Here is a 16,110-nt window from a genome sequence, read left to right as displayed (position 1 = left end):
CGGATTACACTTCAGAGAGGAAGAAAAATGAAATCATGAAGAGAATTTCACATTCTGATCAGAAACATTTTCTGAATTAGACTTATTACCCAATTATCTCAGGAGTAATCTAGCTTGGGGCCTTCGTATCCACTGATGCAAACAGAACCACAGGAATGTAGAAGAGAAATTGATCCTTAAATATAATTACTGAAATTTTCTTGCAGCTGGGCATAAAACTCAGATGTAGAGCCCAAGGAATGAAAATGCTTAAGATTTCTCTAGGGAAAAATAAGCTAAGAAGAAAGGCATTGGGAAACATAAATGCACTCGTAATTTACAGCAGCAAAAAAAAAAAAAAAGACACTCATGGGTATACGGGAACATTTGAAAGTGGTTTTCTATTTAACTCTACTTGTTACAGTTTTACCAGGGTTCTCATTTTGGTGACATTAGAAAAATGTTCTACTTGACATTTTTCTTCTTGGTCTTGGAGTTTTCCTTCCTTTTCTGCAGTTTAACTGGTCCCAGGTGCTTTGTGAGAACCAAAGACCTAGAATCATGGAGTGGAGATAAAGATATTGATTGTTTTTTTTTCTATTTACACAAGGCATGGTCACGTGAATAATGAACATTTCAAAAGAAATTTTGATAAAATGTAAGTGGCTTTTTAAAATTTGTTTTCAATTGATTATCAAAGTAGATACTGTATAGAAGGTCTATATATAGGCAAATGGTGATTCTCCATGTTTTCTGTCTTTTTCCCCCTACTTTACTATCTAGGAAATAATCAATATTATTTTGTTTTATGCTGATTATTTCCTGATTTCTGATGATTTAGGAGTTATCTGGTTCACTCTTTTGGAGTCATAATTTTGGTTGGAAGCTGAATGATACACCCTGTCTACCTTTCTTCTAGAGGGATTTTCTGAAAAATGGCAATTCCCACTGTGTTCTGCCAAGTGATGTTCCTGAGAAACATAATCCAAATCACTATCATGAGTAAATGTCTTTGAGGCTGAGTAAACTTCCTATCTCTAGACTGCTAGTCTTTCTTCATCAGGGTGTAATGTTCTATTCCTGTGAAGAGAGGCCTTGGTATTTCTGTGCAGCTTCATGGGTACATTTTTTAATAGAATACTTCACTTTTACTGGAATATTGTTTATGGTACCATTTTATAACTGCTGTGCTTTCTGACTCCTCCAACTGAAATCAATCATAGGACATAAAGATAGTTCACTGTGGTAATTGTATGATTTCCATTAAACATTGTTTCACTTGATCAGAGGTATAGCAACATTCCTTTCTATCGACAATGCAATTACATTTTTTAAGTTATAATTTTCTCATGTATAACAGCCATCTATACAATTACCGAATATAGTTTGTATACCTGTTAAAGAGGATATATCACCCAAAATAGTGACTTCATATTTCCCTTGACAATTGCTAGAATGAAAGTTGTTGCCTATAGCACCTACAACTAGTTGAAAGAATGCAATTAAACTCACAAATCTGATCACTTTTTCACTACTGATTTCATATCTTCCTTTCTTGGATCTCTGCTATAGAATTTTAATATCTGGCACTTATTCCACATTTGTTTCATATTTCCTTAATTATTGAGCATGTGTTTATATATTGTGGGATGAAGGGCACTGCACAGTCTAGATATGTATGTTTGACTATAATTTAATTTTATTATTGATGATTTGATCATTGGTTTGGGAAATTGTGGCAATGTCTTCTATAGCATGCTAAGCAAATTGTAAAAAATAACACTCAAAATACCTACCTGTTAATGAACATTGTGAAAGATGTCTATTGTATTACCTGTAAGTGATGTTTCATCCTTAGAGGCGAAACTTATATTCATTTATTAATAGCATTTGGATGAAAGTGAATTCATAGCAGAGGAGGAAGTTTTGGAACATGGAGATGAGAGAAATTTTCAAGGATAAAAAAATAATTAAACCTATAGTGAAACTGGTTTAGGTGAAAAACCTAACTGTGGGTATGAAGGACAATGGGGAATGTTACTAGGTAACAGCACACATTTGTTACACTGACAATGCTCATTTTCACAGTGAAATGGAACATGAAACACATGAGTCAGGAGTTGAAAATGTCAAACAAATATCAAAAATGTCTGAGGGAAGGTTCAGAAGTGTTTGAATTAGAAAACCCTTTCTCAATTTAGGCAATGTTTGGTTACGTGCATAATTTGAGGCTCTACTGTTCTAGAAATTGGAGAGAAGCTCTCTTCTTGGGAGTAGACATGAAGGAATTTGCAATTCCTATTTTTAAATCTTCTTACATCTCTCTAGCATATGGATACAGTCATCACTGATGTGATTTAATGTGAGGTAAAATTAGAATATTTGTAAAGGTAAGAAACAGATTATGGAGACTTAAGTACAACAGAGGTAAAAATTAGCTCTATGGTATCAATCTCCTTGATTTTCCCCTATGTAACTGCATACTCATTAAAAAATGGTTTTATCTAATACTCTTCCAAATTTTTATTTATTGATTTATTTATTTATTGATTGATTGATTCATTCATTTATCTATCTATCTATCATCTATCTATCTATCTATTTATTTATTTTACTATTTCACAACTGAGACTTTATCAGTTGAGTACACAGACATTTCAATTCTTAAAACATGGACCCAAACTCTAAGAGTCATACATTGTTTTCACATACCCAAAAGAGCCATGTGTTATTTCTCTTTGAACTTATTCCAGTGATGTCCCACCCTAAACTCGGCAAGTTTTCCATAAGACCTCACATAATAATCAAATTCTCACAACCTCAATTCCACTGACATACAATTTTATACCACATACAGTTCATATTCAAAATTTCAATCTTTCACAGCACATTATCACAACTGTTAGGAAAATGGACTGTTGTGACCAGAGACAGTTCTGAAAGGGCAAGGACTGAGGGAGGAGTGGTTGTTTAGGATACACTTCTACTAGAAACAAGAGACCAGAAATAACTAAATATATTCCAGACACAAATGCAGGACTAAGACTCCAAATTACAATTTAGTATGTTTTGTGTTGTAGGATATAAAACTAGGACCCTCTACAGAATGTTATGTTAACCCCCGAGACAGTCACAGACACTCCTGATTCAGTATCCTTCTATTTTCTGGTTGTACCAAAAAATAAACAACCAGCAAGTGATTTAACCTCATAAAAAATCATTTACACTTAAAAAATGGGATGAGGTGGGACTTCCTTCCACCTTTTAAAAATGTTTCTAGAGCTACTAAAAAACACATTTACAAAATAGTTGATAAAAATATTCCTCTGGATTGTACAAGGAGGGAGGCTGTGACACTGACAGACATGATGGACATTTAGTCAGATTTGGCTTGGTTCTCTTCTACTTCAGAGGCTGGACTCTGGTTTTCAGTCTCTCCATTTTCTGCAGGCACATCTGTAGTTTGCTGGTCAGCCACCTCAGATGGTTTGCCCTTTGCTCTCCTCTTTCCTTTTGTTTGCCCTTTTTTGTCTGATGACTTATCCCTTCCCATGTCCTTTTTCAGATTCGTGTCTACCTTGGCAGGGGCAGGCTTGTCAGACAGCCTTGCAGAGCATTGCTGGGGCTCTACTTTTACTGCTCCATCCACGCTAACCTTCCTCTTGGTCATCATATTTTAGAAAATATCATAGAGGCATGTTGCAAAACCTGTATTATTCAGCATATAACCAGTATGGTCCTTTTCATACTATTATTGAGACGTTTCTATTATGATTAAAAGCAGAACATAATAGTTGACTAAGAAAATGAAGTTGTAGAAAAAAATAATTGTGCAAAAATTGCCTACATGTGTTTTGTGTAATTTTGAATTGAGATCTAATTTTATAGTGACAGAATTAAATTTGAAATTGTAAAACACAGCTATAATACAATATATATATATATAATGATATATATATATATATATATATATATATATATATATATATATATATAAAATGTACCTCTTGTGGGAATTTTTTGGTATTGTGGAAAATCATTCTGCCTAAATACTTCCTAACAATATTTTAAATCTTTGCTAGAAAAACCCATATCATACACACTTAATTTAAAACATTTTCAACCTCTGTTGTCCATAAACATCATTTAACATTTAGTATTCATAATTACCTGAGTCATGTTTGGAATGATTGCATTTATCCACACAATTTAGAATACATAACTGCATAAATCATTTGTTAACATTTTCTTTGTTTTAGTTTCTATCTTTCATTTTCAAAGATTATTTATCAACTGGGTAAATGCATTTGTATTAGATCCCTGAAGAAATGTCCCTGTGAATATTGTTTATCATAAACATATTAAATGTGGCATATGTCAGTATATAATAAACCCCATCAATATTTGTTTTCATAGGTATTGTAGAACATTAGAAATTAATTTTGTGAAAATTAGAGTATTTAAATGAATCATTAGGTAGAGTTCCAATCTTGAATTGAAGAATTTATTCAATATACTGGACTAATATTCTGCCTCCACAATTTTCACAAAATCAGTCCCTCAGAAGGATTATTGTTTTACCCAATTCCTGTCCTGATTACTATAATCTTCAGTTGAATTAGCATTTCTTTATGTCTGGTATCCCAAATCAGAACTCATATGGACCAACTCCTCCAATGACTTACCTAAGCAGAATTTCTGTGATTAAGCAAATGCATTTTTTTCTTTATCATTATGTGTTTTAAATTTTATACATCAGCCATGGGTTCCCCTGTCCTTCCCCCTCCCGCCCCCACTCCCACCTTCACCCCAGCCCCTCCCCTCCATTCCCATGTCCTCTGGGATCAAGGCACCCCGGAGGATTCATTTAAACCTGGTGGATTCAGTACAGGCAGGTCCTGTCACCTCCTTCCAGACTGAGCAAGGTGTCCCTGTGTAAGCCCAAGGTTTCAAACAGCCAGCTCATGCACTAAGGACAGATCCTGGTCCCACAGACTGTGTCCCTCCCAAGCAGATCAAGCTAGTCAATGGTCTCACTTGTCCAGAGGGCCAGATCCAGCTGGGGGCTCCACAGCCTTTGGTTCATAATTCATGTGCTTCCATTCATTTGGCTATTTGTCCCTGTGCTTTTTGTAATCTTTGATTCAACAATTCATGCTCTTGCAGACCTTCCTCTTTCTCGACCACCTGGGGCATTTTTGTGGCTTCCATTATTCACTAAAACTTGTAATTTGAATGATTGATGAAAGAAAGTGTAGCTTATTGGATGGATTTTATTTCTTTGTATTTCAAGATATTACATGGATACCACTAAATCTTTAAAGATTTGATAATGAAGCCTTAAATTATGAAATGAGTGAATATTAAGAGTTCAAGGATACTGAACACTTGATTTCATAAGAAGAAAAAGTATAAGCTCTAAAATTTTATTTTGAAAACTAAAATCACTCTTATTTGAAATATAAACTTCTTAGCATAGTAACACCACTGCTTTAATTGTAGAATTCACATTTAACTTGGAGACATCGTCATTATACATCTATGGATTCCACCAAAGAAGGGAAGAACACTAGACAACAATACAGATTTTTTTCTAGATCAGGAATATAGGGCCATGAGTAAGATGTTCAGATGCATGAATAAAAATGAAATGGATCAAGAAATAATCTAAGGGATCATATGAAGAGAAGGATCAGTCCCCATCATAAATTGTCATTGTTATAATCAATAGCATATCACCAAAGATTATACAGTATCTAAATGAATGGAACAATTCAAAGTTATATGAAGTAGAGAGAAAGAGTAAGGATAATTATGCTATCTTCAATAATAAATGAATTTAAAAGATTCTCATTGCTGGTGATACAGATATATTTGACTACTCATTCCCTGTATTTATAATTGTCCATTGTTGCTTCTGTTTAAAACTATCACTATCTAAGTAGCAGATAATACCTACTTATTTTCCATGTTTATTATTATTAAAATTCTAAAATAAATGAATTAGATTTAATGTCTTTTAGGACCTCTTTCTTACCATACTAATAGACAAATGAATAAAATTGAATGAAAGTTCAGAATCAAAGCATCCCACATGAGTGAGTCCATCTCAAAACCTTTTAAAAATACCTTTATTTAATTGCAGAGATTTCACATTCTCATAGAACACAGTAACAAGACTTGTGTGACCATAACAATGGGAAAAGAAAATGAGCATTAAATACATAAAAACTATTAGTTTAATTTAATATTATCATATTTGGGCCATCATCTCTAATGATCTCTTTGCTCTTTTTTCAGGGTGACAGCTAAGAATATGCACTTGATTTTGTCTCTTTATTTTGCACTTGACAATGTCAACAAGGACTCTCACATTCTGCCAAACATTTCCATGCTTGTTAAAGTTGAATGTGGTCAACTTGATGATTGGAGGATGAATAGTTTATCCAAAAAGATTGGTAAAATTGTTCCTAACTTTTGCTGTATAAATCAGAGAAGATATTTAATTGTACTTACAGGACCAATATGGTTATCATCCGCTATTCTTGGACCACTCCTGTATATCACTAATAGACCAGAGGTAAGGTTGGGTGGATTATTATTTATGAAAACTGGCTCCTGCCATTCTGATTTTCATTATAATGCAGACTGAAATGAAATGAAAAAATGGATTTATGTTTAACTTGATGCATAGAATTCACTGCATTATGTGCTGAATTTAGAGGCACATTCCACTAATTTCCCCAAATAGACTTCAAGTACAGCAGAAATTTACAGTTTTACTAGCAGTCTTAGTTCATAAGTACTTTGAATGATATTCACAATGAATTAAATATGATTTAATAATGAGATGAAAATCCACATACTCTAATACTCTCCACTTTTGATGAGCACAAGTAGTTTTAGACTGAACATAATACATTTCATCTTCTTCAATTTATTGCTTATATCCTTTGGCATTCAGCTTTACTATGGACCATTTCATCCTCTCCTGAGCAGACGTGAACAGTTTCCACATTTCTACCAGATGGCTCCTAAGGACACATCTCTGGCCTTGGCCATGGTGTCTTTGGTGGTATATTTCAGGTGGAACTGGGTTGGAGCAATCATTTCTGATGATGACCTAGGACTTGAATTTCTCCTGGAATTGAGAAAAGAGATGCAAAGAAATAGTGTGTGCTTAGCCTTTGTGCATACTATAGTGGAGGACAAAATATTATTCCAGAAAAGTGCAAATATGTATTATAATGAGATCACAATGTCATCAGCAAAAGTTGTTATCATTTATGGAGACAAAGACTCTTATCTACAATTCAATCTTAGACTCTACAAATTAGCATACATTCAGAGAATCTGGGTTACTACATCACAGTGGGACTTGATCACACATAATGACAGATTACTTCTTGATTCCTTCTATAGGACCTTTACTTTTATAAATCACCATCATGAAATACCTGGTTTTAATACATTTATCAAAACAGCAGTCCCTTCCAAATACAAAAATAGTGTATATCTTTCTAAATTATCTTGGCTATATTTTAATTGTTGTTTGTCATCATTTGATTGTAAGAACCTGAAGAATTGTTCAATAGAAACACAATTGCATTGGTTATTCAAACATTATTTTGAAATTTCTATGAGTGGTACAGGTTATGTCCTTTACAATACTGTGTATGCTGTGGCAATGCACTCCATAAGATGCTGTTGCAAGAAATAAACATATGGCCAAAGAATTATGAGAAAAGCCTGGAATTTGACTCTTGGCAGGTAATACATATTCCAATGAAGGTAACGTATTATCATAGATATAAATTTCTTAATGGACAACATTTGTTCTATCTAAGAATTCCAGGGTCTTTTCTATAAAAACAAATCAATTTTTGTACCCTTTTACTGAATATCAGGTGAATTTTATTGTTGATATAGTTTAATCCAGGAAACACTGACACACAGAGAGATCTTCATGATCTAAGCCAATAATATTTCCCATAACATATCTACCACATATGCATCTCACATTTAAAATATCTGAAACAAAGAAAAGTGATTCTCATGAATATTTAAGCCCAGAAGAAGATAATTGGCCTTTTAAGTGATCAAAATATTGGTGATTAAGTAAGTGAATATGCCCTAAGTAAGAACAAGTAATACTTCCATATTTTTAACATATAGAGGATCTCAATTCCATAGCTGATTATCAGGTACCATTTAGAAGAGATAAGGTACGTAATGTCTAACTACTCATTCAGGTGGGCAAGTGTTAGAGAATTAACCTCAGTGAGAAGCTGGTATTTTCAAAACATAAAGTTATTGTTCCACATATGTGGATTTTTCAATCTAATGTATAAGTACTAAGTATTAGGTCACATTTTTTGATAGACTAATGAAAATTAGAGGCAGTCTATACTTCATATATCTGTTCTAGATGCATAGGCATAATTGAGACTAAAATAATAAATGTTTCAGATGGTTCATATCCTGAAGAACATGCAATTTATAAACCGTGTTGGAGATCAAGTGAACATGAATCAGAAAGAAAACCAGGATGTAGAATTCAACATTCACTACACTATGGATTTTTTGCCAAATGTTGCATTTAAGGTGAAAATAGGAATGTTTTCCAAACATTTGCCACGTGATCAACAATTGTATATGTCTGAAGAGATGATAGAGTGGAAGATAAATCTTAAGCAGGTATGGTTGGTATTACTTGTAAAACTCTACAGGCACCATAAGTACCAAAAATCTTTTTATTTTTAGGAGTAGAAAATTTCAAATATCTATATATTTATACATCTATATATCTATGGCAATGAAAATTATATAGATTATATTAAAAACACACATATATAAATACAATTTTCTCACTATACAAATCACAATACATCTACAATATGTAATCACAAAATAAATAAATGGTGCATTTTATTCAGTGCAAGTATGTAAATTATGTTTTTCAATGGTGCAATATTTTAAATCACTGTAACTATTGCCAAGTATGTAAACTTTTTCCTTTATAGTCCTTTTTATTGTGTTTCTCAGACTCCACCTTCAATATGCAATATGCCTTGCAGTCCAGGATTCAGAAAATCCCCTCAGCTAGGGAAGGCAATCTGCTGTTTTGATTGTACCCTGTGCCCAGAGAATGAAATTTCCAACATGACAGGTAAGTATATAGCATACCAAAAGCTTTTTCATATTAATTTATTTCTACAATTTTTACATGAATCTCAATGATTTTTATGGAAATTGTTAAGATAAATCATATCATGTGATTAAATGAATTGATAAATCTCCCCAAATAAGTAGTACAGCAGGTATCCTGAACTGCATTTTTGAATCATTATTCTAGCAACTCTTCACAAAATAGTTTATTTTGTAAACTAATTTAGAGTGCTAAACATCACTGTAATATTTAACCTTTGCCTGGAACTCACCTGTGTATAGTTCATTTACATTTCTTTTTTCCTAAGACATGGGAGATGCAGTCCTTATTTTCATTTACCCTATGAGGTTTTTGATAAGTTGTAGATGATCATAGATGCTGAATTCTGCTTGAGAGGCAATTATTTTTTTGTAGTGTGTCTTACAGTAGATAATGCAGTCACTTCATAGGTTGTACTTTCATTTGCAGACTAGTCTATAGTTGAGTTTGGAAGCCAGCATATCTAATTGGAAATCAAACTTTTATTTTCATATTGAAAACAAGTATCAATTTAAACTTTTCAGATTGAATAGGTGGGGATATCTTCTTAGTGACAAGGTTTTCATAGAACATTAAATAGTGATGTTATGGGTAATGTAACAGGTATAATGCACTAATAATTTTAAAATTTTGGTAATTGCTTATATGTATTTGAAAATATTGAAAAAAACTTTTTATAACAAATACTAATAAAATGATAGAAAAAATAAAAGGCAAATAATAATGTTGCCCAACATTTTAGATAATATCACATATTAAAGTATGAGAGAATATAAGCAAATAGTAAGGAATGTGCAGTCATGAATGTAAAGACTCATTATTGGGATAATATTACTTTCATGTTTTCTCTGTTACATCCATTCAATTGAAGACAGTTGAAGATATGATGTCATAAATTACATTATGTAGGGTGGAAGGAAACTCTTCCCTCCATCTTTTATTATGTGCCTTACCTATGTCCTCAACAGATGGGAAAACATCTCTTTCATGCTGTTTTCTCAATAAAAATATTTCCATTGGGAGTATTGACAGTACAATATTAAAGAAATTAATAAAATTAATAGGTACTTATTCTTACTAAAATTCTTATATTGAAAGCTAATAGTAAATGTGATATTTTTAATATGTAGAAACAATAGATGCTAAAAGGTTTATGAAGCCTCTGCTTTTACTGACACTGTTCATGCAGGCTTACAAGTAATGTATGAGGTTCATTGTATTCCAATAAACAAGCAGGTATTTGAGGACATTGGTAAGGTTTACCTGTCTTTTAGCTGATAGATCAAAATACAGATAAAAAAGTGGGTTTTATGATCTTGTATTTCATAAAGTACAGAAATGTAAAGAATAAGTATGTATTACTATAGTATACTCACTAACATATTTTATTATGGAAATATTAATATTAATCTATGGCAGGCTAATCAGTCCTGGTAAGGAAATGAAAAACACTTAATTATGCATGAAAAATATAAACTATGAATTTGCATAATTTGAATAAGGACAATAGATTTTGGGGTCACTAATAATTCTTAAAAAAAAAACACAAATACCAAATGACAAGGCTAACTTGAGAAAAAAATCTAATACATTAATAGAACATGTTTTGTGAATATCCAAGAAATATTAAATCTAATGTTACTTTGCTTCTGTACCAGACATGAATCACTGTGTGAAATGCTCCAATGATCAGTATGCCAACCTTGGAGGAAATCACTGTCTCAATAAACTTGTAACAATTCTGAGTTATGAAGACACTCTGGGAATGTCTCTAGCTTGGTTGGCTCTGTGTTTTTCTATTCTCACAGCTATAGTACTAGGTGTCTTTCTGATGCACAAGGACACTCCCACAGTCAAGGCCAATAACAGAACTCTCAGCTATGTTCTACTCATCTCCCTCATCCTTTGCTTTCTCTGTTCCTTGCTCTTCATTGGCCAACCCAATATGGCCACATGCTTCATGCAGCAGACCATATTTGCTGTGGTGTTCACAGTGGCTGCTTCTACTGTCTTGGCCAAGACAGTTACAGTAGTACTGGCTTTCAAAGTTACTACTCCAGGTAGAAAGATGAGGTGGCTGCTTGTGTCAGGGGCACCTAACCTCATCGTTCCATTTTGTACCATGATTCAAATGATTCTGTGTGGGATCTGGCTGGGCACTTATCCTCCATTTGTTGAGGCTGATATGTATGCTGAAAAAGGCCATATTTTGATTGTCTGTAATGTAGGGTCAATTTTTGTTTTCTATTGTGTCCTAGGGTACTTGGACTTCATTGCCATGGGAAGTTTCACTGTAGCATTCTTGGCCAGGAATCTGCCTGACACATTCAATGAAGCCAAGTACCTGACATTCAGCATGCTGGTGTTCTGTAGTGTCTGGGTTACCTTCCTCCCTGTCTGCCATAGCACCAAGGGCAAGGCTATGGTGGCCGTGGAAGTCTTCTGTATCTTGGCCTCCAGTGCAGGGCTACTTCTTTGCATCTTTGCCCCAAAGTGCTTCATTATTTTGTTGAGACCTGAGAGAAACTCTTTTCAAAAGTTCAGGAATGTGCATTGTAAGATTGAAAATACTCATTAAGTCTCAGTAATATGTTTCCTAGGCAATAGTTTCCAAAAAGTATTCACTGACATGTTTAATAATCTAATTTTAGGTCAAAATATGCAATTTGTCTCATGAACAAATGTAGAATATAAACAACATATTATACTTCTAAAACTTAACTAGACCTCAGTTCTCACAGATCAAACTTTGTTGTGAGGCATTTCTTCATACAGAATGTTGGTTTCCTTCTATATTTCCATGTGTATATTTGAAAGTGTAATAGTTGTGAATTAGTTAGAATTTTATTTATTAATTTCTAATGTCACTCTTCCAGTATAAATTATATGTTATGTTGTATTCCATAATAAATAATTAAGGTGAGTAAGCATTGATATGTTTTTAAATGAAGAGAGACTCTTTATTTTGATAAGGGATAAAGAAGAAGTCACATGAAAGTAGTTGAGTCTTTTGGGTGGGGGGTGGGTACCAGTAGTCTGTATTTACAGGACACACAACCACATTGAACAAAAACCATTAAAAAATTAAGATGTTATCAGCTTGAGAATTAGGTCATGACAGGAGTAAGAGGAAGGGAATTTGGGAGGAGCTAAAGGTAGGTAAGGTACCAGGGGAAAATGAGGTTATTGTAGTTCAACAAAAACTAATTTTGTTTTGGGATTTTTGAGGTAGGGTTTGCCTGTGTTGCCCTGGCTGTCCTGGAATGCACTCTGTAGACCAGGCTGACCTCAGATTGGGAGATTTGCATGTCTCTGTCTCCAAAGCGCTGGGAATAAAGGCATGTGTAATTATTGCTTAGGAAAAAAACTTTGATGTCTAATTTAGAAATTGTTAGGTTTCAAAAATTATTCTTCCTTTACAATCTGAGTATTAAAAAGAGTCAGATTGTCCTAGTGTCCCCAATATTTACAAAAGAAATTCAAAAATGATGAGAAAGCAGAGGTTGTATCCCATAAGTTATAACATTATCTGCATGGTGTCATGTGGTAATTTATGCTAGGAAGCATGCATTTTTAAAAAGTTTTTCCTGTTTTTCATTTGAATTTTTTATTGAAAACAGGTTCTTTTCTCATAAAATATATCTTCATTGTAATTTTCCCTCAAAGTACTCCTTCTAGTTTCTCCCTCCCCACCCTACCTTTCAGATCCTTGCCCTTCTATCTCTCAGTAGAAAAGAACAGGTTTCTAAGAGACAACAATCAAATATGATGAAATAAAATATAATAATATGAAGCAAAATTATGATATCAAGTTGGACAAGGAAACCAACATGATGAAAAGAGACCCAAGAGCAGGCATAAGAGGCAAAGACCTATTCATTCTCACAATAAGGAGTCCTTTGACCTTCTGTCTGTCCTGCCTGCAAAATATACTATAGCAATGGTGGCAGAGAATTTGTGGAAATATTGAATCAGTGTCTTACTTGACCAAAGCCCACTACAGGAGAAGAAACTCACACTGGACACTGTTTGGGTAACCAAGAACCAGAGACTGTATAGCATAGAGATCAAGGGTAAAACAAATCACTACTTGTCTAAAAAGAAGATAAATAAATTGATCCATAAGGATAAACTGCTATACTCGCAGATCAGTGTCTGATCCCATCTTCACCTTAGAAGCTTCCTCTGATAGCAGATGGCAACAGATGCAGAGAAGCACAGCTGTACAGTATGTTGAGAGGATATAAATTGAAGGTCTCCATCAAATCCCTCCTGTCACAGCTCATGGAATCACACAGAAGGGGAGTTAGAAAGATTTTAAGAAACACATGGGTAGGAAGACACAAAGAGAAAAAAAAACTTTTGGAATCAACTAAGCAAGACACATATGAGCTCAGATAAACTAAAGTATCAAGCACAGATGCTTAAATGTGGTCTGTAGCAGGTAATCTCACTGTATATTATAGTTATTAGTTTAAGATTATTAATTAAACCTTTTTTCTATGTGAAAGTATATGTATACTAAAACTTGAGAATGTTACAAATGATAATACTACAGAGTAACTAATGTCTGTTATAATTTGAAGACTTATAGTATTACAATGTTCCCACCCATATATGAGAATTGCTAAATGAACCTTATTAGTTACCAAAAAATAAAGTAAATAAGTTGAAAGGAAGACATGCAAAAAATATGGGATAAGATGTATGGAGAAGGATATAGTACATTTAATCACTTCCCATTGTCTAAATATCCTACCCAGAAAAAGAATGGGAAAGGTGATAGAACCAAAAACAAATGAGCAAAGTGATCAGTATTGACCATGGAGAATAAAAGGGGGCAAAATATGGACTGTTTCAGGCATGACATAAATAATTAAGGAGTTCTCTTCAGATCCTAATGTTGAACCATAATGTTAGGTGGCAAGGATAAAATTGTTCTCATGCTAGTAACAAAAGCAACATTGGGTCCTTTCATGTATATAGTTAGCAAAGTCTCAGGCATAAACCTGTAGAATAAAGGAATCTGAATTTCCTGGTACCCAGATAGGCTTCAGAGGGTGAAGAATTGTTACTCATTTGTCCTTTCATACTGTAGGAAAAGAATTAGATATTTTTCCTTTTCTATGTTTGAACTTATATTATTTTTAACTCAGTTTAAATTTTTACTCTTAACTCCACATTTGAGTTATTTTTACTTATATTAGATATTCACTTTGAAGATTGGATCTGGCCCCTGAAGATAACACATACTGACTCCTATGTTTTGGCTAAAACCAAGAAATCATAGGAAAGTGTCTTTCATTTTGAAGATGGATTGGTTTCCTTAGCAAGAAGATGTCTTCTACATAGAGTTCTAGAATTTCATGAGATGTGCAGAAAATACATAATTATTATTGCCATGGTGTTAACTTGTGGGTACTATTTTATTCTCCAAATTTTCTCTCCAATCAAGGTGTCAAGTTTCTTACTAAAATCCTTTAATAGTGTAATAATATGATTAAAGGAGCCTAGTGTCCCTTATTCACTGTTTGAGATGCCTGTCTAGTATCAGTATGCCTGGGTCTGTAAAATTGACATCCAGAATGATATAGTATTCCACACCATCTATGTCCCCTAGTATATTTGTACATGCTTTCACTTTGTTGAAACAAAAGGATAGTATGTGTCTTGAAGATCCCTTTGTTATTTCCTGTAATTTGTTCTAGTCAGTGTCTCTTATAACAAAGTCACACTTTTCCTCTAGTAGACTGTTCATCAAATAATCCCAGAAGTTCCTTCCTCCAAAATTTTCTTTGACATGCCCTGATATAACTAGCAACATTCCTTCTCAGGGTCTAAAATGGATCATGACAAGGGTGTATGGAATCTTTGAGTGTGGAATTTCTCAGCCTAGATACATGATAGACTCCAGTCAAAAAAAATTCTGCTAGCCTGTACAGCTGGTGGGTACTATAGGATGTTATCTTGTAAGGTTTATTTTTAATGTAGACTGAAGGATCTTGTTTAGACAAAGGAACTTTGCTGAAAAACCAAAGTGGTTGTAACAATTAATGTTGATTATTAACACCTGGATAGGAGTTATAATAAATACTATAAGAAAATGCCAATAATGTCTATTCAGTATTAGCTAGATTGATTGAATTATGTTAGACTGAATGATGTAGGTGGCAACACTTCATTGGCTTGTTTCCAGGAATGAATAAAATGGAGAACATGAGCTGAGCATCAGCGTTCATATTTGACAGTTTCTTGTCTATAGATATGGTTTAACTGCCTGCCTCAAGACCCTGTCACATGACTTCCCAGTCAAGATAAACTGTACCTTCAAGCAATTGAAAAAGTAAACACTTCCATGCCAAGTAATTTCTGACAGCACCAAGGCTGGAAACTTATTCAAGCAATGTTGAGGATGTAGCTACTCAGGAGGTATTCTTAATATTACTGCCTTTGTCAAACTGAAAATCATTGGGCACATGGTGACTGAGACTATCAAACAGTGTTTTACATATAAACTATTTTTGAAGGAAATTCACAAATTTTCATATATGTTATTATAATGTAACAAACTATCTTTACTTTTTTCATTGCACCAAAATTAGTACATGTGATGTGGACTTAAATTTCTATGATTGAATTTCATTCCTTTCCTAAACTTTAATGGTTTAAAACCTTAGCTCCTATGGTAATCATGGTGAAATGGAGATAGCCTGAGGAGATAAAACCTAGTGAGATGGCATCACAGATCTCATCACTCAATCTGTACTTCCTTCTTATAACACTCTCTCTCCCAGTCTATTATGTTATTAACATCCTGATGGTCTTGTTTCTGAGGTTGTGTAACTGCATCACATTACCAAAGCAAGGAATCTGATAAGTGAAATTGTATAATTCAGCATATTATCCACTTAAAAGTATTTCTT

The 16,110-nt window shown here is 33.6% G+C and overlaps 1 protein-coding gene and 1 pseudogene across 1 annotated transcript; one reads left to right on the top strand and one right to left on the bottom strand.

Moving 5' to 3' along the window:
• The first annotated feature begins 436 nt into the window (after positions 1–436).
• On the top strand, positions 437–11,765 carry LOC118597653 (annotated as a pseudogene).
• LOC118597662 (non-histone chromosomal protein HMG-14-like) lies at positions 3,356–3,649 on the bottom strand. The gene has a single exon (XM_036209289.1). It carries the CDS (start codon positions 3,647–3,649, stop codon positions 3,356–3,358), a length of 294 nt encoding a protein of 97 aa, XP_036065182.1.
• Positions 11,766–16,110: the final 4,345 nt, after the last annotated feature.

The sequence above is a fragment of the Onychomys torridus genome, chromosome 1 (assembly GCF_903995425.1).
Source record: "Onychomys torridus chromosome 1, mOncTor1.1, whole genome shotgun sequence".
Classification (NCBI taxonomy): domain Eukaryota; kingdom Metazoa; phylum Chordata; class Mammalia; order Rodentia; family Cricetidae; genus Onychomys; species Onychomys torridus.
The sequence above is the reverse complement of the archived record's forward strand: the minus strand, read 5'-3'. Positions and strand labels throughout refer to the sequence as shown.